General features: G+C 45.5%; 1 protein-coding gene across 1 annotated transcript; it reads left to right on the top strand.

Moving 5' to 3' along the window:
• RAB11A (RAB11A, member RAS oncogene family) lies at positions 1 to 24,415 on the top strand. The gene is made up of 5 exons (XM_034783872.1): positions 1 to 159; positions 10,468 to 10,663; positions 12,045 to 12,238; positions 15,295 to 15,375; positions 22,807 to 24,415. Exons 1-5 carry the CDS (start codon positions 120 to 122, stop codon positions 22,944 to 22,946), a joined length of 651 nt encoding a protein of 216 aa, XP_034639763.1. The 5' UTR covers positions 1 to 119; the 3' UTR covers positions 22,947 to 24,415.

The raw sequence follows: 24,415 nt of genomic DNA on the forward strand, positions 1-24,415 counted from the left end.
TTCTCCGGTGGTGGGGGGGCGGGGCGCCGAGAGCGGAAGTGCCGCAGCGGCCGTAAGGAGGGGCCCCGGGTTCGGCTCCTCAGTCCTGCGGCGGCTCCCGCTCTCTGGCTCCGCGCACCATGGGCACCCGCGACGACGAGTACGACTATCTCTTCAAAGGTACGCGGGCGGGCCGGCCGCCCGCTCTGCCCACGCCCCGCCGGGGCCGGGCTGGGCTGGGCTGCGCTGCCCTGGGGGGGGGGGGGGCGGGATCGCCTCCAGGCCGGGCAGCGCTCAGCACCGTCCGCAGCAGGGACAGCTCAGCCCGGAGCCTCCCCGCCGGAACGTCCCTTCTGGGCCTGCCTCTCCTCCCCAAGGCGTGGGGGGGTTGGGGGGAGCAGCCCCCTCTCCCGGGCCAGCCTTGTGCCGCTGCGAGATGCTCCCGGCTCTGGGCCAGGTCCCTGCATTGGCATATCAATGCCCCGGGGGGAATCGGCCCCCTCGCCTAGCCGTCCCCCCACCAACTCTTGTCCCGGGCCACAGCTTGGTGGTCCTGATTGGTGCGCCCCAGCCTTTGACTGAGGGGATGCCGTGAAGTGTAGTCCGGTGGTGGTTGCTTCACTATTAAAAGAAACTTGTTTTTGTAAACCCTTTCCGTCATCATCACAAAGCAACTTCAGTGTCTTTGATTTCTCCCTGGGGGTTGAGTAAACCTCAAGCTTGGTTTTCTGTTGTGGGGCCGAGGAAATGGGTTGGCCGAGATGCTTATTCTTGGTTTGATAGGGTAACACGTGATTTAACATTTACATTTCAGTTTCTAATTATAGTCAGACTATAAGATGGAGACCTGCCATCTGTTTTGGAGGGAGCCTTGTGTTGTCAGGTTCTTATTCGTGCCCAAAGAAGGCTGAATGATGATCACCAAAGAGAAAACTCCAGAAACCCTTTCAGATTTTCTCCACTTGTAGAGTGTTGGTTTTAAATACGGAGGTGTGAGTATTGCTATACTAGCCTTGTAGGGGATGGCTGTCGCTTTGGACAAGCCCACTCAAAAGTGACCAAATAAAACTAAATCTTGGAGCAGTTTTAATGTGAAACAGTCATCCTGGGCTGTGATCTTTGTGCAGTGCTGCTCTGCTCCTGAACTAAGAGAACAGTCAATGTGCTGAATAAAATAACTAGTGGTTGCACAGAGGGAAAGTAGAAGTCACTTCCTATTACAGTTTACAGGTTAAACAGCATTGTTAAGGCAAATTATGCCTTTTTGGAGGTTGACGTTGGCATCATAAGCACAATTAGTTTCATGCAGTAGTAAATATTGCATTACTTGCCTCATACTGTGCTTGAGTTCTGCTCCAGTGGTTACTGTAACCATTATCTCTCACCCACTGACCTCACTTCCTGTCTTGTCACTTCATAAAGCTCCCGGAAGATTAAGGCAGAAATTCCTTGTTTTCCAGGGTCTAGGCAGATTCTTCTCATTTTGGTTCAACTGAGTTCTGTTAAAGATGCATCAGAATGTAGCAAATGGTCCATTTAACCTTTATCTTTCTGACAAAATGAAACGGCAGTTGTTGGAAATCTTCATAAGTAAGACATGCTGCAAAAGCACAGTGAAATGGTGACATTGAGTATTTACTAACTTTAAAGCGAACACTTAAATTGCCTATTTTGAAAATATTTCAGCGGTAACTACATGCTGTAATACTAGAGTGGAAATCTGCATGTATTGAACACTGGATTTAAAATATTAGTTTGTACCTTGTAATAGCAAAGGAGCTCTGAAATGTTACTGTCATAGCAGTAAGGATGGACCTCAAAAGGGAAAATGCAACGATTTTCTCTCCCTATATTTAATTGCAATAACTTAAATAAACTTTTCTGTATGTTCTTCCATTTGGAAAGCAGTTTTTTATCATACTTTTCCTTAAGTACAACATCTGTCAGGGTAAATATATATTACAACTAAAACCAAGTCAGGGAATCTGGTTACAACAGCAATTGTTACCTGACAAGGTTACAATCCATTTCCCTTTTGCAGTGTAGAAAAACTATCTTGGTGGTCATTAATTTAAGCACATCCGGTGCTCTTGTCTTGGTTACACTACTGTTTACACTGAATTATTACACCACCATCCTAAATCACGAGCACTACAAAAATTGTATAAATTGGACATATTAAAGGATGTCTTTGGTATGGAAAAATGCAACATTAGTTTAAATGTATATAAACTGATTACTTCTCTAATCCAAATGTTACACATGTTTATCCTCAGAAGAAGGAAAAATGCAAGAAAATAAAGTGAGCATAAGGGAGGTCTTATGGATGAGGAGATTGAGTTCAATCTTCAACCTACCTTAAAGTAACAGGGGTGATATCTTCTATTCCTGCTCTTACTCCTCCTCCCCTGTTTGTATAGGACCTACAGTATTAGTTCTATAGAGTCAGAGACTGACAACCTTATCTCCAAATCTGTGTTGATAATGCTGGCGCCTAGGGTATGGGCCAACCTGCACTACAGTGACAACTAAGTCAGAGGAGCTGTTGCAACTTAGCTGTCTCCTGACTCTGTTGTTCAAGACTTTAGCATGGTTCAGTGGGACTTACAAAAAGTTGGGTTTTGTCATTTCTGGCTGTCCCGCTCCAATGTGTTGCCCTTCAGGTTCCTATCTTTGGACTGCTTGAAAGACAGCAATGGCCTGAGTACTCGGAGGCTGCACAGCAGAAAGCAGATGAGATCTATGAGCTTTAGTCACTTGATTTTTTTTTTTTTACTTTTATTTTAGAAAAAAAGTCCTTGTGACAGCCACTGCCCTCTTATGACCCTATTTAGGATTAGATAGAAATTTATCTATTTTTATACCCATGTTGTAGAACCAGGCTGTTATCTAAGCAGCATATCACTCCTTAGAGTAGACAGTGCAAACTGTTGCCCACTGTGAGTTTATGTATTGGATATGTTATACGAATCTTAAGATGACTTTGCTGCACATTGTCAATTACACCCTCTGTGAAACTCTTTCATGCTCATCCTGATCTTTCGGTTCTATAAAAATCGTTCGTAGGTACTAGTCCAACCAAATATCTCCATTTAAAAAAAAAAAAATGATGGTTCTGTATTTATGGAAATAAAAGTTGTCCAACTGGCTGGATGTTTCGTTGAGCTACAGTTCAGTGAACTAGCAAACTCGCTTCCCCATTTCTGAATTTGGGCCTGACTGCACTGACAATCAGCTGACTGGTAGATATGCTTGACAGGAGGAGGAGTTATTGCATCTTGCTCATTTTTCTCCAACTTGATTGCTAAATCAAAGAAGCTCTGCTAAAGCTGCACAAACCTGTTGGTCTGGGTTTCAGACCTCTCATTACTGTCTCATACTTGCTCTGTTCATGGAAAAACCTGTCGCCTGAAAGCCACTGCTATTTAGAATGCTAGCAAACCCTATTGGGGCCTCTCTCTCCATTACAAATGAAGGCATTTTCTTGTGATATAGCAAATCTCATTGCTGCCTCTGATGAATGTGGAGAACAAGATTTGTATTTATTCATTTGTATTATGGTATTACCTAGAGGCTCCAGCTGGGTTGTGTTATGCACTACAGATACATAGAACAGACTGTCCCTTAACCCAGAGTCCTCTGGTGTTAGTATAAGATGAGACAATTGGTTGACAAAGGGGGAGGGCACAAGATTAACACATTATGTTTATCCTCTCACTGTTATCACTGCTTAACAACTGCCTAGCCATTATAGAGAGGTTTTTTTGGTCATCACAGCATAAGTGGGTTTTAAGGAGAGATTTGAAGGATAGTATAGTAACTTTGCAGACTCTTATAGAGATCCTCACATGTATAAGGGATATAAAGACACAAAATATAGGAAAGGTTTGTTATTGGATACAACTGTCTGTGGTGGGAACAAAAGCATAAATAATAAACCCAAGTGTTTTCAGAAGTAACCCTTCAGTGCTTGTAAATGTGTCCTAAACTTTGATGATGCGGTTAGCTGTTGTATTCCACCCCAATCTTTATCAGTGATACATTAGACAATGCAAATTTGTAGTTATAGGGTCACCATTAATGTTTAAACTGGAGTCTGAAAATATAATTTCTCAAGTGTTTCAACTAGCTAGTGAAAATGGTTGCTTTTAAGCTTTAAGGCAAAAGCTAAACATGGGTTTTCATCTTAATAGTTTGGTTTTCATGCAGCCTAAGATGCTGAATTTATATACGTTTTAGACTTGTACAGAACTCTAGAGAATCTAATAACCAAACAAACAAACTACAATTAAAGGCATTTCATTTTGTTCACCAAAATATGGGATTTGCTATGGCAGTAGCAACAGTAAAACTATTAACATTTAGCTGAATTATTATTGTAAAGTGTTGTACAAGTGCTTAGTGTCATGCTAACACTAATTGCACTAGCTAAACGTAAGTCACATAAGGACTACCTTTTAATAGGATGGAAGCTCGGTATTAGAAATTGGAATCTTTCATTAATTTTTTTGATCTTCTAGATCAGTGGTTCCCAAACTTGGGACGCCGCTTGTGCAGGGAAAGCCCCTGGAGGGCCCGGTTGGTTTGTTTACCTGCTGCATCCGCAGGTTTGGCCGATCGCGGCTCCCAGTGGCCGCGGTTTGCTGCGCCAGGCCAATGGGAGCTGCTGGAAGTGGCAGCCAGCACAACCCTTGACCCGTGTGGCGGAACAAGTTTGGGAACCACTGTTCTAGATGGTGGACATGCTAGCTTTGGTGGTGTCACATGTTTAAAGGACCATGGCAAGAGTTTTAAGCCTGGTTTGATTTCGTTAATTGCCACTCACAAGAAAGCAGTCTCCTAAACTGTAAATAGATTTAGGTGATCAACAGTTCAGTTGCTTTTACAGTAGATTTCAGTATGATTTAACAAAAGTATAATATTTTCCCTGTTGCACAGTGGTTAACTATAAATAGCCCCAAAGATCTGTTCACTTGGATGCTGCTTTCATAGAGATTTGGTCATACTGAGGATTAAAAACAAATAGCCATATTTTTTACCTTCATTCACAAGTAACAATCAGATACAGCAACCTGGCAGGGGAGAGTGAACTCAAAGGAGAAATGTTTTGCAATCCGTCAAGGTGACTAAAAATGAAGTGTCTCAATTGAAAACTGGGAAAACACTTGCCGAGGCGCCTTTTAAAAATACTGTGTTCAGTTTGTTTGCTAGCAAAGAGTAATGAGCTGAACTGTTCAGTAAGAAAGTGGCTCTTGGGAAGCTGGGTTATGGAAGCACTCTGGGCCTCGTTCTGCAGCTGTGAAGGCTGCGGCTGGTACAGATGCCCAGCCTTAATGCTCTGTAAGCCTGAGTCGTCTTGTAGCTTTTTTTTAAATATACCTTTTCTCCCATCTGCTCTCCCTACCTTGATACTTCTCCGATCCCGATTGCCATGTGCAGCTATAGACTGCTCCAGAGTATGGGACTTACTGGCTTACATCCTAGATCAGTGACTGCTAATGCCCATTGTGTGGCAAATGTAGGGTATGTCTACACTAGAAACTTCAAAGTGCTGCCGTGGGAACGCTCCTGCGGCAGCGCTTTGAAGTGCGAGAGAGCTTTCTAGCGCTCCTGGTAATCCACCTCCAGCACTTGGAGCCTGTCTACATGAGCACTTTAAAGCGCTCAGACTTGCTGCGCGCAGGGGGGTGATTTTTCACACCCCTGAGCCAGCAAGTTACATTTTATAGCACTCTCAGTGTAGACAAGTCCGTAGGTCTTGAAACAAATGCCATAAAACCCACTGGAAACCCCAGAGTTGCATACATAATTACTTTCAAGCCCTGATGGTTAGGACCTTTGAATTACACTTTGATCATCCTTGTTTTTCTCCCACACTTCAGTTTTGACCAGAATTTTAGTAGCTGTTCACTTTTGGAGCTAGTACAGTGTGTTTCTATCTGAAAGCATGGGATCAAGCTTCTGCAGGATTGAAAATGTTAATTTTTAAGGATTCACAAGAATATTGGATGGTATCAAAATGCCAGAATTGAAGTGGGTATGTGTGGAGGGACGAAGAGACTATTTTAAAAAGTGTTACCAAATTTAGTTTTCAGTATGTGTGTGTGTGTGATAGCTATGAACAGCTTCTTAATAGTTTTTAAAGAATAATAATCTTGCCTTTGCTTTGCCTCTGTCAGGCTTAGAGCCCAGTTGTCTGCTGATGTTGTGCAAAGTCCCCCTGCCATGGACAAGGGGAGCTACAATGGCCCAATTAAGTGGAGAAAATACAGAGATGGGGGAAGAGTGTCTGATATTTTCTTCACTTAATTGGATCACTGTAGCTCCTTTTGAAATTTGGCACAGTAACTGTTCACTCATGTCCGCAACAGCATGGGACTCAGGCTAGCTGAGAGAGAACCACGGCAAGTTTTGTGGAATGACTGAAGTTTTTCATGTTTAATACTCAGGAAAAATAGCAAAAACATTGGTGATGGTGGGAGCAGGGATAGCTAAACTAGCTGATATCCATGCTGCAGGGTCATACTACACAACCTGCTGGGGACAGGGAACTTGGGGAAAGCAGAAATCTACCTAAACAAGAAAACTCTTCAATCCCTAGCGTAACAACTGGCTGCTAGGAGATTGATTATAGGCGATAGAACTTGGTAAAAAGGACTTTGAAGGGTTCCCTCTCCCAATAACTTCTACAGGTATGCAATTTCTGACATTGTAAAACTTGGCCTAAGCTTGCCAGAATAGATTAATAGATTTCAAAGCCAGAAGAGGGACCATTGTGGTTGTTTAGTCTGACCTCCTGTATAACAAAGGCCATAGAACTTCCCCAAAATAATTCCTAGAGCAGATCTAGGAAAAAGTCTAATCTTGATGTTAGAATGGTCAGCGATGGGGACGCCACCATGACTTTAGTAAAGTGTTCCACTGGTTCGTTACTTTTACCATGAAAAATTTACACCTTATTTCCAGTCTGAATTTGTCTAGCTTCAACTTCCAGTCATTGGATCATGTTATACCTTTCTCTGCTAGATTAATTATCTGTTACCCATGTAGGTACTTGTAGACTAATAAGTCACCCCCTTAACCTCGTTAAGCTAAATAGATTAAGCTCTGAGGCGCCGTCTACAGTAGGAACTTCAAAGTGCTGTGGCGGGAAGTGCGAGTGTGGTCATGTGCTCCTGGTAATCCACCTCCACGAGAGGCACAGCTCTGAGCGCTGGAGCTCACACCCATGTGCCAGCAAGTTAGAGCTCTATAAAATGTAAGTGTGATGAGCCCTCCGTCTCTCAACATACCTTTTAGTTTCTAATAATTCTCATGGCCCTTCTGACCTCTCTCCAATTTATAACGTCCTTCTCAAATTTGTGGGGACTGGAACTGGGTGCAGTATTCCAGCAGCGGTTGCATCAGTGCCAAAAGCAGAGGTGAAAACCTCTCTACTGCTACTTGAGATTCCCATGTTTATTCCAAAAATTGCATTGTCCTGTTGGTTACTGAGTTTTGCCAACAAAAGGAAAACCCTATGGTAAATTGTCAGGTGACACTGATACAATTAATACTCCTGAGGGAATTCTGTGCAAAAAAAAAAAAAAAAAAAATATTCTGCAAATTCTATTTGTCAATAAACAAATGAGGCTCCACTAGCTGCACAAAGGTGGGAGATCAACCTGCATCCTCTCCCCCCCAGGACATGGACTCAACAGTGATGTTGCACCTGACCCAGCCCCAGTGCAATGGCTGGCCTGCCTCAGAAACACCCCGGGGCCCTCCCCATCCCTGTCAAGCACACTGGGTGTGGGCAGGCAGGCTCAGCCCAGCAGGATCCAGGTGTGGAAGGGCTTAGTGTGTGTGTGTGTGGGGGGGGGGTTTGTGTGGGGCAATCTGGGTGTGGGCAGCTTAGTGGGGATCTGGATGCACAGGGACTTGTTGGGAGGGTTCCGGGTGCAGTTGGTTAGGCCTCAGCGGGGGCAGAGAGGTCTGGGTGCAGAGGGGTGGGGGTTGCTGGGGGGATCTGGGTATGGGGGCATCCAGATGCAGGGGGGCTGGGTGGACAGCCCCCCATATAGTGACTCCTCCTCCCTGCAGCTAAGGAGTAATGGGGCAGGAAGTGGAGTGTGTGTGGGGGGGGGTTTTCTGACCAACTCCGTAGTGGAAGTGTGTTCCTCCCCCAGCCCAGCTGGGAATAGCTGCTGAGCCCGGTGGCAGGGTAGGAGCCACCACATCCCCAGCCCTGGGTAGGGCTCGGTGCGGGAGTTCTGGGTGCATGGTGTGAGGCTCGGCTGGGGGTCTGGATGCATGGAGGGTGGGGGTCTGACCTCCATGCATGAGGGTGGGGGGCACCAGTCAGGGCATCCCCAGCCTCCCCACAGTGATTTACCTCTCAGCTGGCTGCTCTGGGCACCCGCAACCACTTGCCCACGCTGCTGTGAGGGGGGGCATGTGACCACTCATGTGGCTTCCCTTTGCTTCTGGGTCAGAAAGACGGTTTTCTGCAGGGAAGCAAAGAAATCTGCGAATTCTGCATGTGCACGGTGGAGCAGAATTCCCCCAGGAGTAAATTAAATAGACTTGTCCCTTGCACCTGGGTTGTTCCAATCCTGCATCTCCTGTGTTAGCAAAATCAGCTATGGGAGGACAACTGAAATTTGACAACATTGAGCTGTCATTCTTGACTAAAAGCCAGATTCTGTCTGTATCAAATGTGGATGTCACAAGCCTAAAATTACCCGATCTCTAAACAAATGGTTAACGGAGACTTTGTGCTGCGTATGGCTTCTGCAGCATGGCTAGCTTCTTGCTGAGTCAGCTGGCAGAGGAAGCCAGAGAGATGTTTTCATGAAGTACTCCCTCTAAGGCCGTTCTTAATGCTATTGTATGTGTTCCTTTTTGTGGCAAGGGGGGGAGTTCAGAAGATGCGTCACTGGTACGATGGCTTTTATAATAAAGGAAAATTCCTCTTACCAGTGTTGCTTTTTGAATTTTTTTAAATTAGGCCCAGAAGCCTCAGAAGCAGTGGACAGTAACTGGGAAAGCTGCCGTGTTAAGCTGCAGCAGGTCTCTCTGCAGACGTAGAACTCAGCCCGGGTTTGGTTTTTAATACTTGAGCTGTGTTTAATTACACCATTCCACTCTTCTTATACCTTGAAAGAGTGTGACCCTTTCAGAAGGCATCCTCAATGTACTTGTGCTGGAATACCTCCATTTTTAATGCTAAATCGGAGGTGCTAGGAGGAAATATTGCAGACTTTAAAAACAAAAGCTGCCCAGCAAAATCACTTGCCATGCAATTGTGGGCTCTCCTTTGCTGTTGCTGGCGTTGACTCACTCCCAGCTGTCAGGTTATCTGCCTTCCTTCTCTAGGCCCTTATTTATCCTGTTTGTTTTCCCTGTTATCAGTGCAGTGTTTTATCGCTGTCCGGGCATAGGATCATCCGGCTGGTCCATTGTTGCTGTGAATCAAAGGAATGGCATGGCTAGAGTTTGAATGTGTCACCTCCACGCTGTTGTGAGCCCTTAGGTTATACCCAAAGCTGTATCTTTAACCTCAGCCGCACAGCCAGCTCCAAATAACCCTCACAAGATCATCACTTGCTCCAGGAATTGGATTTTGGACCTGCTGTCCGTCTCCTTTCTTCTGCAAATGTATCCATAGCTGAATCCCCAAACCATAGCTGGGGTGAGGCTCATGGTGTAGCCCTAAGGGGGCAGGTTCCTGGGTCTGGATGAGCTGGATTTAATCGGCAGGCGAAATGGTGGGGGCTCTAATATCTTTCTGCTCCACTCATTCTGGAGCTGGGCAAAGGCCAAAACGGCTCTGGTATGATGGACTGCTCTAATTTTTACACTGGAAAGCAGCATCCTAAAGCAAATTCTACCAGCAGAGGACTGCTGAATGTGTTGGGTTGTGGCTTTGCTTGCACTCTACCAGGCTCAAGAAGGTGACAAAGCTGATTGACCATGTTGGTTTTTTGCATCCCAGGAATTCCCCTGGTATTAGGAATCCCTGACTTTCCCCTTGGGGAAGCTCGTGGTTCCCTGCCAAAAGACACAAAGGAGATCTAGTTGAGAGCCCACGGACTCTGGTTACAGAAACACAACTGGCAAATTCCAGCTGACTTTACTCCAAGGATCGCCTTGATGTGAAATTCAAGTTGTTGGCCCTTCTGAGGTGCTCAGATATGGCTCATTACCGTAATAAGTAGCTAGATAACTATGGAGTATTTTACTGCACTGTGGGAGACTAAGATTTGAATTAAATAATGGTAAAAAGACCCTGTTCAAATGGTGTTGGATTTGGTATCTCCACTTGTTTGGAAGCGTGGAGAATATTTGAGCAGTTAAGACAGCTGGCTTGGCTTTGCTGCCTTCTTTTGCCCACATCTCATTGTGTAAAGTAAATGTTTCTGTGAATAAAGCTAATTATAACAATTGCTCGGAGTATATTTCCGGATGATGTGCAATTCTGATGACATTTTTTTGTCTTGTCTTTAGTTGTACTTATTGGAGACTCTGGTGTGGGCAAGAGTAACCTCCTTTCTCGATTCACTCGCAATGAGTTTAACTTGGAAAGCAAAAGCACTATTGGAGTGGAATTTGCAACAAGAAGCATTCAAGTTGATGGCAAGACAATAAAGGCTCAGATATGGGACACAGCAGGACAGGAACGATACCGAGCTATAACATCAGCGTAAGTGATAAGCACAGTGTATATTTTTACTGGAACTAGTGTTTGGTTTCAGTTTTCTCCTGAATCTGAGAGAAATTAGAACTCCGAATCCTTTGTGCCGTAATGAATGCTTGAAAACATCTCCCTGTAAAGTGGTTAAACCGGAGACTGGTAAAAGCATGGTATTTTGTAGGCAAACTTACTGGGTTTCAGGAGTAAAAATTGTCTTCAGTGTTATATATTTCTATTAAAAATTCTGAATTGGATTAATTTAGCACCCCTTCAGATACACTGAGTATATGGGGCTATTTTAATATTGGTGAGAGGAAATGGGATATTTGGGATCTTATAAAGTACATCCGATGTCACTAATATATGGATGGAAGTCTGGAGTAGCAGTCTTAAACCAAACCAAACCCCAGGTTCTTTAGCCAGTCCCTGACCAAGGCATCTTACTTGTCTGCTTCTCTGTCCATCTGTAAGTAGCAATATTACTTACCCACTGTGCAGGGCCAGATTAACTCTCCTGTGGGCCTGGGGCTATTAGATTTTTGGGGGGGCCCTGGGGTTTGGAGTGGGCTGGGGCAGGGGATTAGGGTGTGTGTGTGGGGGGGGGGGGGTGCAGGCTTCGGTCAGGAGGCGCTTACCTCGAGCGGCACCTGGTTGATGGCGCAGCAGGGCTAAGGCAGGATCCCTGCCTGCCCTAGCTCCATGGTGCTCTGCTCCCTGGAGTGGCTGGCATGTCTGCCCCTAGGCATCGGGGGCCAGGCTGATCTGCAAGGTGCAAGCTGCCCGTGCCCACAGGTGCTGCTCCTGCAGCTGGGGGCAGTGCACAGACATTCCCTGAAGGCCCCTCACCTAGGAGCTGCAAGGGCACATCAGCGAGCCAGCACTCGCAGCTCTGGGCCTGGCGCCGAGGCTCAGGGACTGGTGTCCGGCCCACGGCATGGAGACTTGCCGTGGACCGGATGAAAAGAAGCAACGGGCTGCATCGGGCCTGCGGGGCCCCCCTTAGCTGCAGCCCCTAAAGCCCCTGCATTAATTCAGCCCTGCCACTGTGTAAAGAGCTTGGAGACCCAGCTACCTACAAACTATTTATAACCCTTTTTAAGTTTTTTGGACTTTGAGGTTTTATCAGTTTTATTGTAAAAGCCAGAAACCCTAATAATGCTGTAATGGACACCACTAGTCCCCATGCAGCAACCTTAGCTAATTGGAATAACTGTCTGGCTTAAAGTGTAAGGTAAATGAGAACAAAATGGAATTGGGTCTGCTTATTCTAAGAATGGATTGTCAAATAGCACAGTCAGTGAGATTTGATTCACCTTCTGTTACGGCACAGAGGAAGACTGTTCGAATCATGTTGTTCGTTGCTGATTCAAGAATACATGTCTGCCCACAGGTACTACCGTGGGGCTGTTGGGGCTTTGTTGGTTTATGATATTGCCAAGCACCTTACCTATGAAAACGTGGAGCGATGGTTGAAAGAACTGAGAGACCACGCTGACAGTAACATCGTCATTATGCTGGTGGGTAATAAGAGTGATTTGCGTCACCTGCGTGCAGTCCCTACAGATGAGGCCAGAGCTTTTGCAGGTTAGTGGATTAAATGTAGTTTGTTGATGGTAACCCCTCTCTGGGGATTGGAAATCCAGACAGGCTTTTAAAGAACAAAGGAGTGAGTTGTTACTTGCCCTCTCAGCCCACTGTTAACACACTTTCCCATAGACATCAGTGCTTTGCTCTTGGCAAGCAGTCTAATGGCACCAATCCTGATACCATTCCTTGGATCAGCCAGAGGCATTTGGGCTGTGACAATATCCATTTAAACCCAGGTGCAGCGTCTCATGTGTTCCTGAGCTCCAACACTCTCAGGGATGCTAAGACCCTAAGTCTCTTGGGCAGTAGCACTGCCAATCCCTCTAACCCGCCTTTATTTCATTGGCGGCATGTAACCTGCCGGCTGGGTGAGGCTAGCCCCCAGCCCCACCCCTTCTGCCCAAGGCCCCTCCCCTTCCGCTCCCCCCACACACAGCTGCTGGCCTCCACCTCAGGCTAGCGTCCCCAGCCCTGGTGCCAGGAGGGTGCGCGCCGTTGAGCAGGAAGCAGGATAGGGTAGGGGCAGGGCCACGCCTGGCTGTTTGGGGGGTGCACAGCCTCCCCCAGCCTATGATACCCACCACCCATGCGTTATTTAGTGTTTACAACTGTAGACACAGCAGTGAAGGCAGCAAATATACAGACATGAGACTGGTTTCAGTATTAGTCTGTATCCGCAAAAAGAACAGGAGTACTTGTGGCACCTTAGAGACTAACACATTTATTAGAGCATAAGCTTTCGTGGGCTACAGCCCACTTCTTCGGATGCATAGAATGGAACATATATTGAGGAGATATATATACACACACATACAGAGAGCATGGAAAGGTGGGAGTTGTCTTACCAACTCTGAGAGGCCAAGAAACATGAGACTGTTCAACTTGGTTTTGAGCACCCCCAGCAGGTATCAAACTCAACTGGTAAGGCCTTTTCATCAAATGAGAGCTTTGTCTCTCAGATCATTGACTTTAAGGCCAGAAGGGACCATTGTGATCATGTCAGTAATGTGCAATTAAATTCTGGGGTCACCTGCCTGGGTCAGTCATTGTCACCTTCATAAATAACAAGTTTCAGGCCAAGTTTCTTTTGTACTGGAACATGGATTTGGGTTCCCTGCATGAATAATAGTTAGTCACTGATTTATGCAGGTGCTTGCACACAGCTTGCCTCACAGGCTAAGTGAGGATGTTTGCATGCAAGTAGGATGACACCAGAAAACTGCATTTCTGGACTCAAAATCCCTGAGGATCATTCCCCTCTGACACAGGGGACAGCTTTGAGATGCTTGCAGGGGGGTTTCCCTCTTTCATGTAACACTTAACATCCAAACTTGAGGTTGAGAGAATGGAAGAAACCACAACATGGAAGTCAAACTTAAAAGAACTAAAACAGACTCCTTGCCCCTTCCTGCACTCTGAGTGATCACTCCTTGCCTGAGGCGACTCACACCTCAGTGCTCTGGTGACACTGAAGTGAGGTTCTAGAATAGCTTGGGGGGAGAGGGGTAAAGTTTGGATACCAAGCTCTCCTTTACAGGACACTGGAACAACACCCTAACCGTACCCCTGCAGAAGCAGCACTACCTCGTTCAAGAAGTTACATCATAGAGTTGCTGTGGCAGGGCGGAGATATGGCACTAGCTGAGGAATAACCCTAGAAGCCCCCCTCGCCCCCCCACTGTGTGGATGTACTAGAAAGCAGTGTCTCAACCTTTCCAGACTGCTGCAGTCCTTTCAAGAGTCTGATTTGTTGTGTAAACCCAAGTTTCACCCCACTTAAACTTACAAAATCAGACAAAAAACAAAAGCGTCTCAGTTCACTATTACTGAAAAGTGCTGACTCATTTTCTACCATATAATTATAAAAAATCAATTGGAATATCAATATTGTACTTACTTTTCAGTGTGGAGTATACAGAGCAATATGAACAAATCATGGTTTCTGAAATGTTAGTTTGTACAGACTTCGCTAGTGCTTTTTATGTAGCCTGTTGTAAAGCTAGGCAAATATCTAGATGAGTTGATGTACCCCTTGGAAGACATCTAAGTCCCCCAGTGGTACACATACCCCTGGTTGAGAACCACTGCTATAAAGTCTCACTAGCACATACTGGGGTAGACTGGTGCCTAAAACATGCAGCATGTGAGTGTGTTGTTACTGGCACTGGGCATTCATGGCAGGTGGCCATCCTAGTGTCCCCTCATGGTATGGGGAGGCCCTGCAGGCCTGGTTCTCTCAGCTACCTCTTCTGGAGTTCAGAAATAAACCACCTTCATCCAGAGTCTTTAAACAATATTCCCCTACTTTTAGGGTCTAATTTATTTAGTTTAATAAAGAGAGCTTCCCTTTAGGTGCAGGGGTCCTCCAGCCTCCTCCTTGGTACAGAAGTCCACAGCCCAACAAGGAGGGCTGTGCTCATTAATTCAGGACAGCTGTGGCCTCTAACTAGCTCCTCCCCAGCTGGCCCTTCTTACCTGAGTGCTTTTCTCCCTGGGTTTGGAGAGCTTCCTGGGTAGTAACCTTCTCCTGGTAGTGGCTCGCTGCTTTCAGAGAAGAGGCAGAATATATACAGCCCTCTTTCCCAGACCTAGTCCTGGTTGGTTAGAAGAGCAGGGAGCCTTGCCCCGCCCTCTTTACAAGGCTCCTGGCTCTGGACCCTTAAAGGAACAGTAGCACACATTTTCCACAAACACAAAGTATTCTCCCCATGACCACTTCCTCTCCCCCCATAGCTGCCTCTGCCATTTTCTTAATCCCTTGAGTACCTCAGAACTCCCCAAACCTCTCAGCAGGGCCATGCTACAGAACAAGGCTTGGCTGACCCCCTAGGCTCTACTGTCCTTATGGGGACAGACTACCCCCATTACAGCACTGTTCTCCTTGTCCCCTTTAGAAGAGAGAACATTTGTTTTCGTAACTACACTTATATCGGTACACAAGGTTTTCAACACTAACTGCAATAAATCCAGTCTCTGGCACAGGAGGACTGCTTGATGGGAATCACTTGTGCGATGCCTGCACTGTAATTTACGATCTCTCTCTGCCCACACAGAAAAGAATGGCTTGTCATTTATTGAGACATCTGCTTTAGACTCTACGAATGTGGAAGCTGCTTTCCAGACTATTCTGACAGGTGAGCCTTGTAGTGCTTTGTGCAGTCTGTGTGCGCTGCTCAGGGGAGGAACTGCAGATTGTGTGCAACTTTGCCATTTAAACATGCAATTTCCCCTAGATTTAGAGACCACGGGCCAGATTCTCTAGCCTGCTGGTTACAGCACTAGCCTAGGTCTTGGGAGATCCGGGTTCAATTTGCTGCTCCGTCACAGACTTCCTGTGTGATCTTGGGCAAGTTGCTTAACCACTCAGTGCCACAATTCCCCATCTGTAAACAATGGAGAGAGCAGCACTACCCTACCTCCCATTAGGGTTGTGAGGATAAATACCTTAAAGATTGTGAGGCACTCAGATAGTATGATGCTGGGGCCATGCAAGTACATGAGATGTCCTCTACTCTGCACAAGCAGTACATAGTGGCTGGAAACTGGCCACATCTGGAATTCCCAGCAGGCATAGCCAGCTTGAACCCCACCTCCTGCAGTCCATGACATAGTAGGGCAAGAGGAGCCATGTCTGCCTGCAGCATGTGTAATTCCGACAGTTCCCTAGTTGATTGCTCCTTACTGGCTATAGCCAGCCAGTGCAAATTAGAACAGCCCAGAGGGCCCTCTAAACTGCTAGAATCTACACCAGACCAGGACTGGAGTAGAACCAACCACAGCATCAGAGAGCTGCAACCAGCTCCTCTGTGGTGCCCCTGCAACTGTATTCAGCAGTGAGTCTAGCCCAGGGGTTCTTAAATGGGTGGGGACCCCCCAGGGGGTCGTGAGGTTATTGCATGGGAGGGGGGTCACAAGCTATCAGTCTCCACCCCAAACCCTGCTTTGTCTCTGGCATGCATAATGGTGTTAAATATATAAACAAGTGTTTTTAATTTATGAAGGGGGGGGGGGGTCGCACTCAGAGGCTTGCTATGTGAAAGGGGTCACCAGTACAGAACTTTGAGAACCACTGGTCTAGCCCATATACCTTTGCATCTATCCTGTGCCTGGCTGGCTGCCCTGCCCTGGTAGGAGTGCAGTCCTACTTCTAAATTATACCTGTCTCTGTACTGTTCAGCACCCGCCCACGGTCCATTCCTGTGGTAGCAGGCACTAATCTGTTTGAATGTGTTCTTCCATGGAAAATGCCCATGTATAGGCCAGAGAATTTAATACTTTGCGTCTTTAAAATGCACTGAAGACTACCAGACTGTCAGCAGCTATATTAGAATGTGAAAATGTAAGTGAAGATAACTTGCACCAATCATTCAATATTCATGAATTACCTTGGAGATCACTTTGAGGCAGGACAATTACTTATAGCAATTGATCTTGTCTGAGTTTACATCTGTTGTAGGAACAATGAAGCAGTCCTTGCTGACTCCTAGGTAGTTTGCATGTTTTGCCAAGAACAGACAGGTATTTGTTTAAACTAGGGAAGTACCCCAAGTGTCAGGATTTTTTAAGAATGCTACATGTTTGAGACAGATTCTCCTCTTCATGAATTTCCTGTTTAATAGACTTAATTATTACTGCAATTGAAATTACATTTTTAATGTTTCTTGGAGGCTCCTGAAATGCTTTTTTAAACCCCAAATCCCTCAGCATCCCTGTATAGTACATAAGTGTACCCATTTTACAGACAGGTGATCGGAGGCCCAAGGAGGTTAATTGACTTGCTCAGGTCCATGTAGAGCTGGGATTAGCATGCAGGAGTCCTGATTCCCAGTTTCTGCTCTAATCACTGTTCGTGGCTCCTTTTTAAAAAAACTTCAGATCAGTCAGTGGTGATTGCTATGAATACTAAAATTAAGGCTGAAAGAGTAAACTTCATAAAACTGGACAACACACGGAGCATTATCAACCTGCATATCTCTCTGCTGAGTATCTATCGATGCTATTTCTGGGTGTGGGGCAGGGGAGTGGTTGACGTGTAATAGGTAGACAGCATTAGACAGGTGCTAGCAAGCTTGTTGGAATTCCATTCATTTTCATTTCAGGCAGTCTGCAAGGTTCAGCCTGAGGCATGCCAATTTTGCACAAGTGTTTTGGGAGAAGCAGTCTCTCCAACTGCCCTCCACCAAGTCCCAGCAACCAAATACCTTTGCCATCTCTCAGGGTCATGTACATTTCAGCATGTGATCAGAATGTATGTCTGAGTGTGCAGTGTGTATTTATGGATGTGTTCTACACTTCAAACTGAATAGCTTCTTTTCAGCTACACTGCCTGCCCTATCTTGACTGGTAGGGGTAAAGACCCTTGGCACAGGTGTTAGTATTTAGCTTATTAGTTCAGCTCTGGCAGTGTAAAGGAAACCGAAATCTGGAAATCCAGCAGATAGAATGCTGTGTAAGTTGGTTTCTTCCAAAGCTGTCAAATTCTGTATAACTCATCATCAAATTGCCCCTAGTTTATTGCTGCACCGTACTGTTCCATAAAGGCGTTTGTTGTTTGCACCAGGCTGCTGTCTTAGCTACACAATCAGACTAATATTCTGCTAATGCCATGGGGAAGCAATGTACTTCTTGGGGAATAGCTAGATGAATGAAGGCTGTTCTCAAAGCAGCCTATACTACCTTGTCTTACATGCCCTTATCAGCATTTTTTATTCCAGAAGTTGTTTTGGATTATAATTAGTGGATGTTCTATTTCCCATGCTTAATTTTCCTTCACGAGGTGCATTTTGTAATCGGAGAATAAGTGAATCAAATCCTGCCCTCACTGGCTTCAGGAAGGTTTGGTTGCTGCTCAACAAATGTAGATGTTCCCTGTGTGTTGTGGTGACAGTATTTTAGATAAAGAATTGTCGGGCATGCAGATGGTGTTCCTGTTCAGGGGGAGTTGGATCATGTTTGAGGAAACACTTCTACTGATTAGAGAGCATGTGGCTTGTTCTAGTTGAGCTCCTGTGTCAGGGAGATAAAATGAAGTAAATATATTCGCAGCAGGTTGCCTCCATCCGCACTTCAACTGGCGTGTGAAGGATGAATGTTCTCCCGGTAAACTTCTTGATAACACTTGTCATAGCTGGCTCTTTCCAGCCAAAACCTACTAATGATTATGGGGGGTTACTTCAAGGGTGTGAAATTCAAATTGGTTGGTGCTACCCAGCCCCTACTTGCTCTGCACAATTTACTCTTAGCAAAGAGTTATGTCCCTGACACCTCTACGAATAGGGTGTTGAGGGTGAAGCGTTTCTTTTTCTTCTACAAAGCAAATCAGAACGGAGCCATAATAAACCTAAAACCCGACAGGCTAATAACCAGTGTGACACACAGAAGTAGAGACTGACTGCTCGGTCACGTCCCCCAGCGTTAGCAGGGCTGGAACCGCCTTGTAAACAGGCGACTGCTGCTGTTTTCCACATCTAGTTGCTTATGCAACCCTGCACAGAGCCGGTCTGACGTGGTGTTTCAAAGCACTGGCAGCCAGCCTGTAGTAGGGCTCCCAACGCTGCTCACTGCACGTCAGCTGAACTGGTGTTAGTTATAGCTAGAGCCATTTCTCTGCAATGTGTAGGACCAGCGAGGCCAACTTCAGGGTTCTCCAGCACCCGATAAGAACAGTGTCATTCACGGCCTCTCCTTTTTTTAAAAAAGCAGCTTTAAATGTTAGGGTTCGTGGGTATGGGAAGGATGGGTCCGCTGGTGTTATGGCAGCTTACATTTGTGCACGTACTCCACCCCGATTGCAGGTGGAGAGGGGCAGAATGCCCTTTCGTAGCCTGGCTGCTCGTGACAAGGTGGAGCTGGAGTAGAAGCTCAGACCCAGTGAGCGCCCAGCTTGGTGCAGGGTTCAGCTGCTTAGGAGTACAGGTTCTGGACTGTTATCAAATCGGGCAATGTCTGTCCTTGCAGATGATCCAAATGGCCTTGTTAACACGGCAACATTTAGCCCTCCAGGGCCCGATTCCCACGGGCACCGCTGCACACTGCTCTGGCAATGCACGGGGGCCTTACAGTGAGTATTTGTTATAACTACAGCCACTGTCAAATCCTCTGCATGGCCAGAGCAAGGGACAGTGGCCTTAGTGTAAATGGGAATCGGGTCTCAAGTGTGTGACGTGCTGTCTCCTCTTCTGCCCTCCCCCACCCCCATCAGCCTCTTTCTTGCTGCTCTGCCCTTCCTCTGGGGCTGCCTTCTCACCTAGTGATTTGTAATGTTACCTCTATGGGGGGTTCCCACCAATGACGACAACCTGGGGATTTTCCCGTTAAAGAGCTTGGTGCGCCTAAGAATGAGGGCAACATTGCAGGCCCTGTGCAAGGTTCCTCCTAGAGCAATGTCACTTGCCCAGCCCTGTTGCAGTGCAAGGCCTTTTCTGAGCAGAGATTGCCAATTACAGTGACCCGTGCTACTGACCGAGCACTTGATAGGGACTTGGATTTTGTTACTGAATGGAGTGTAAACTAGTAATCTCTCTCCTCCTGCATGTCTTCATTAGCGTGCAATCCTTAGGGACTGGCTAGTTGTAGAGCATAGGCCTGGAGATGTTGATCATCTTCGTGCAGGCCTCAGAGCCTCTGCTGCTGTTGCCACAGGATGATGCCGTGCGGCAGGCAGGCTATAGATATCACATGTCAGACCAGGGTAAATTTCAGCACCCAAAGGAGGAATCAACAGTGCATCAGTCTGTGAAATGCCATCCAATTCTTGGGTAGTGGTGGTGAGGGAGCTTGAAGCCTGTAGGATATGGGGATGTGAAAACAGAAGCCTCTCTTGTGTAAGTTGCAAATCTTTGCTCGCAGCTGTGGAACAGGACGGGTGTGATGTCTAATGTTACAGGACTGTTAGTGCTAATGCACTGGAGTGTGTGCTCAGTAATGCTGCTTCATGAAAATACTGTTTTCAAGCTTGGTGTCGGCAGAGGTTATCCACTGGTGAAGTGCTGCTCGTGAGTTATAACTGTAAAGGCAGCGGCATTCACTTGTTCTTAAATAGTAATAGGTCAGATTCTGCCCTTGGACATGCACAGGAAACTCTACTGACGTCAGTAGGAGCTGTGTGATGGTAAAACTTGGCCTGAAGATCTTGATGCCTGAGGCGCTCCGATTCCACCCCACCCAGCAGTACTTCAGGGTGAAATGCCCTGATACATGATGAGTTGCATGTGTTATCTAAAGAAGAATTTTCAAGTGTTCCATGGGAGGTGATGTGTGTTGGTTTTTGGCTTGTAGAACAGACTTTATATGATGCATAAACTCAGAGCGTGGGCCCTTAGAATTGCTATCTCCGCAATCCTGGGGACTTAAGTGCTGGAGACCTGTTGGAGGAATGTGTGTGTTTCATTGAAGTTCACCCCATTTACAACCTGAATTTGCTCCTATGCACAAGAGACCATTAATGCTATTTCAGGCTGCTTTGGAAAGACCTGACTGAAAACTGTAGTAATTCTGAAACCAGAAACCCTCTTCCTTTCAATGTGGCAACTGCTGGGTTTGCTTAGATCAGCAATTCACGTGTGTAGCCAACTGTGTCAAACTGAGATCATCCTAACAGGTTCTTCCTCTTGTATTTAATGAGAGGTGGGATGTGGTGGTTCTGAATCCCCAACTTGCTGCTCTTCTCTGAACGAAGGTGCCACTGGCAGATAGTGGTATTTTCTTTGTATTATCAACAAGCCTTGTACGCTGGGCTCATGTGATTTTGTCCGTTTACCCTGCTAGTCAGCATTCAGATGCTGTATGCACTTGTGCTGCCTGTCCTGCAGGAGAACTTCAGGTCTGACTTGCCTGTTCGGTCCCTGGGTGACTGCATTTGCTGGGGTTTAATTTTGTTCACAACTTGTTCAAAACGCTGCCCTTTGCCTGCACCTTTATCCCAGTCCCATTTGCTGGAAGACCTCTTTCTAGCACACTTCCTATTAGCTACAGAAGCAGACACAGAGCTGTGTGTATTCAGCCCTTAGCAGCAAATGTTAGACTTATCTGCACGTTTGCTCAATTTGCTTGTGTTGAAATGTCCGGCTGTTCACTTCTAAGCAGTTTATTGCTCACATTCTGAACAAATGCTACTCTCTAGTGGAGGAAATATTTCTTGGTTTGGGGTTAAATAAGGTGCCAGTCAGGCAATTGTTACTGTACCGATAACTGACTGGGACACTCCAAGAGAACTCGGATCACAGCTTTTTGTGCAGCGAAGGATATTTGCTGAGCTATGCTTTTTCCTCGTTCTGCCCTAGAAGAAAGAGTAAAGTGCAAATGTCTCGTGCTCCAGCCCTTGGAACTCTTGGTGTACTGCGTAGTCTGGAGCAGCAAACTGCTGGGTGGAGGAGTTCATTTATTTTCACCCCCTCCCCAGAAGAACAGTTCCCCTGGCTGTAGCAGAGGGTGAGGCAGTACCAATTGGCATACTTACTCTAGTTTGAAATCCGGGTAGCTTTGGACTGATCTCAAAAAACTTGTCCACTTACCTAAGAAAAGCTTGGAAAGGGACTGTAGTTTTGAATAAGAATTTGCAAGAGATTCTCTCATTTACTCCTCCATTTTGAGGCAAGTAGTAAGTTTCCTTGCTAAAGCCAGCGCGGTTATAGTGTCCTTTCTTTCTCTTTGAGCATTTGAGATGCATTCACTACAGCTGCAGAAATGCTTAATGCCCATGGTCTGCTTTGCACTCACTAACTCCAGGACACTTTGAGGTGAGGCTTCAAATCCAAGTATGTGCTGCACCTCTGAGGCACTAGGAATGGAACAAGAATTTGAGCTGAGTTTTCCATTTCAAGCTTTATTTTCTTTTAGTTTGGAGTCCAAATTTTGTCTGTAGATTTAAAGTCAGAGCTTTGCTGTTCAGACATGGGGTACTTTCTGTAACTCTCCCCAAGTTGTGTGTTCTGGATCTAAACATAAACAAGGCCTGTCCCATACTCTGGACACCTCTAAATAACTTTTTTACAATCTAAGACTGCTTCTCCCAACAGCAAATACATCAGACATAAGATAGGCCTGAGGGTCTTTTGGAGCGGAGGAGCAACTGCCTCTCTGAGCCCTCTCCAAAAGGTGGGAATGTAGCAGCCACCAGCTCCATTCAGCCATGCTAGCATCTGCAGATGTATCCACAGCCTTACGATCATCAGGAGCAAAAGCCATATACAGCTCTTAAAAACCAGCATGGGCATTTCAGTCTCCCATAGCCTAATTCTCTTGCTTGCAAGTTCTGGCTGCAAAATAGCTCTCTTCAGGGGAAGTAACCATACAAGCAAAGGTGTAGGGAGCTATAAGTAGTCCTGTAAAAAGCAAATGAGCCTTGGTCACAGGATAGTGGAAACGTGGTGGTACAGTTGAACTGATTGTGAAGATCCCTAGATGATGTAACCTACACAGCTGTGCTTCTCATTTTGTTACCAAGTATTGACCAACTTTGCTGGTTTATATATAAAGTCCAGAAGATGCTAAACGTGAGTAACTTATTGGTGTTGCTGTGATTGAAAATATGTGCATAGTAACTGGTTTCTGTTCTCGTTTTGCAGAGATCTATCGTATTGTTTCTCAAAAGCAAATGTCAGACAGACGTGAAAATGATATGTCTCCAAGCAACAATGTGGTTCCCATCCATGTCCCACCAACCACTGAAAACAAACCAAAGATGCAGTGCTGTCAGAATATATAATTGTTTCTTCTTTCCTAAAAGGCTGTGTATATTCCCCAGGTCCAAGATTTAAATCTATTTGTAATTCTTGTGGTTACTTCTTTGTGTTCAATTACTTCCTCTTATTATTCCTTCTGATCTTTTTCACGTCTTAACACTTTGATTTTAGTGTTAAAATCATTATTGCTTCCAAATGGCTGCAGCATTTTCACAACTCTGACTCGCCAGTCTTGGTTTAATAAATTGTTTGAAGTTCTGATTACTTTCCAACATGACTACTAGTTGGGTTACTAGAATGTCATTTTGTAATCCAGCTCAGAAATGTTAATTCTGACCTTCCCAAAACATTACTGTCAATGTTAGTGAATATCTCTGGGCTATTTAAACTAGATCATCTTTCTCCACTCCAGCTGTTAGGTCTTGCATCCAAAAATTGCTTATGAAACACCCATTGCTCTTAAATGCAATTTTACAGTAAAGCTAAATGTTTCGGTCACATCTTGAGGTGATCAAGGTATGTGGATTTTTATTAGTAAATATTATGGCAAAAACGATTCTTGTTTTGCATCGAAGCTGCAGACTTCATTATGTGCAATGGTGCTCTTGAGTTCTAATTACTGTGCAAATGAGGTCATCATGGGCAGGAGGAAGTGCTGCTGGGAGGCTGAAATGGGAGATAGTGGTGGGAGCTCATTCAAGGTGCCTCTTCTGAAATAAGACAAAGCAACATGAGTTACTTAACGGATTCACTTTTCTCTCTAAGATTGGAACTTGCCGCACTTTGTGTTGCCCGGGAATTGCACTCCATGGTACAGGCAGTATCCGAGGATGAGACAGTTCTTCCTTTCCACCAATGAGTAGAAAACTTGAGGGAGATTGTGTCATGTACCCAGAGTTTATTTATATTTGCAAATGCTTAATGCTGGGGGTCACCAACTTCCATGATGTTTAAAGTCTAATAGACTGATTTCAGTACCAGTCAGTCAGTCAGCAGTTGCCATAGACTGTTGAGGGATAAGGTTGTGAACTGTGCCTTCTGTCACTAGACTTTTGAAAGTACTCCATAATACTCTTATCTCCGAACTGTCCAGTAAATGGTTTGAGTTATTGGCACTTAAACTCCTACAGTACTTAAAAAGCTATGAAAAAGTATTGGAGCGGCGTGGGTGGGAGGAGAGACATTCCTCAGCCAGTGATACAATCAACCTGGAACATCTGTATGTGGGCATGCACAAATTGCTGCATTTATTAGCCAACTTTTCTGTCTTGCGGTGCTCATGATGTGTAAGGCACACGGAAGGCATTGCTGTAGTCAGTCATTTTTTTTTAATTCATTTCTCCTGTTCGTGTATCAGTTCTGAAGATGCTATTGGATCTGTTTGTAAATTACTTTGTATTTTATGCACGTTCTGTAACTTGATTCTTTTTTTTAAATATTGATTTAAAATACAGTCATTCATGATAATAAAGATTTACAGGGGACTATTCCA

Source organism: Trachemys scripta, chromosome 10, assembly GCF_013100865.1.
Source record: "Trachemys scripta elegans isolate TJP31775 chromosome 10, CAS_Tse_1.0, whole genome shotgun sequence".
NCBI classification, from domain to species: Eukaryota; Metazoa; Chordata; order Testudines; family Emydidae; genus Trachemys; species Trachemys scripta.

Coding starts and splice junctions, on each gene's coding strand:
- RAB11A (XM_034783872.1), top strand. CDS start 120: ATGGGCACCCGCGACGACGAGTACGACTATCTCTTCAAAG. Junction 12,239..15,294: donor TGAGGCCAGAGCTTTTGCAG/GTTAGTGGATTA, acceptor CTGCCCACACAG/AAAAGAATGGCTTGTCATTT. Junction 15,376..22,806: donor TTTCCAGACTATTCTGACAG/GTGAGCCTTGTA, acceptor CTCGTTTTGCAG/AGATCTATCGTATTGTTTCT.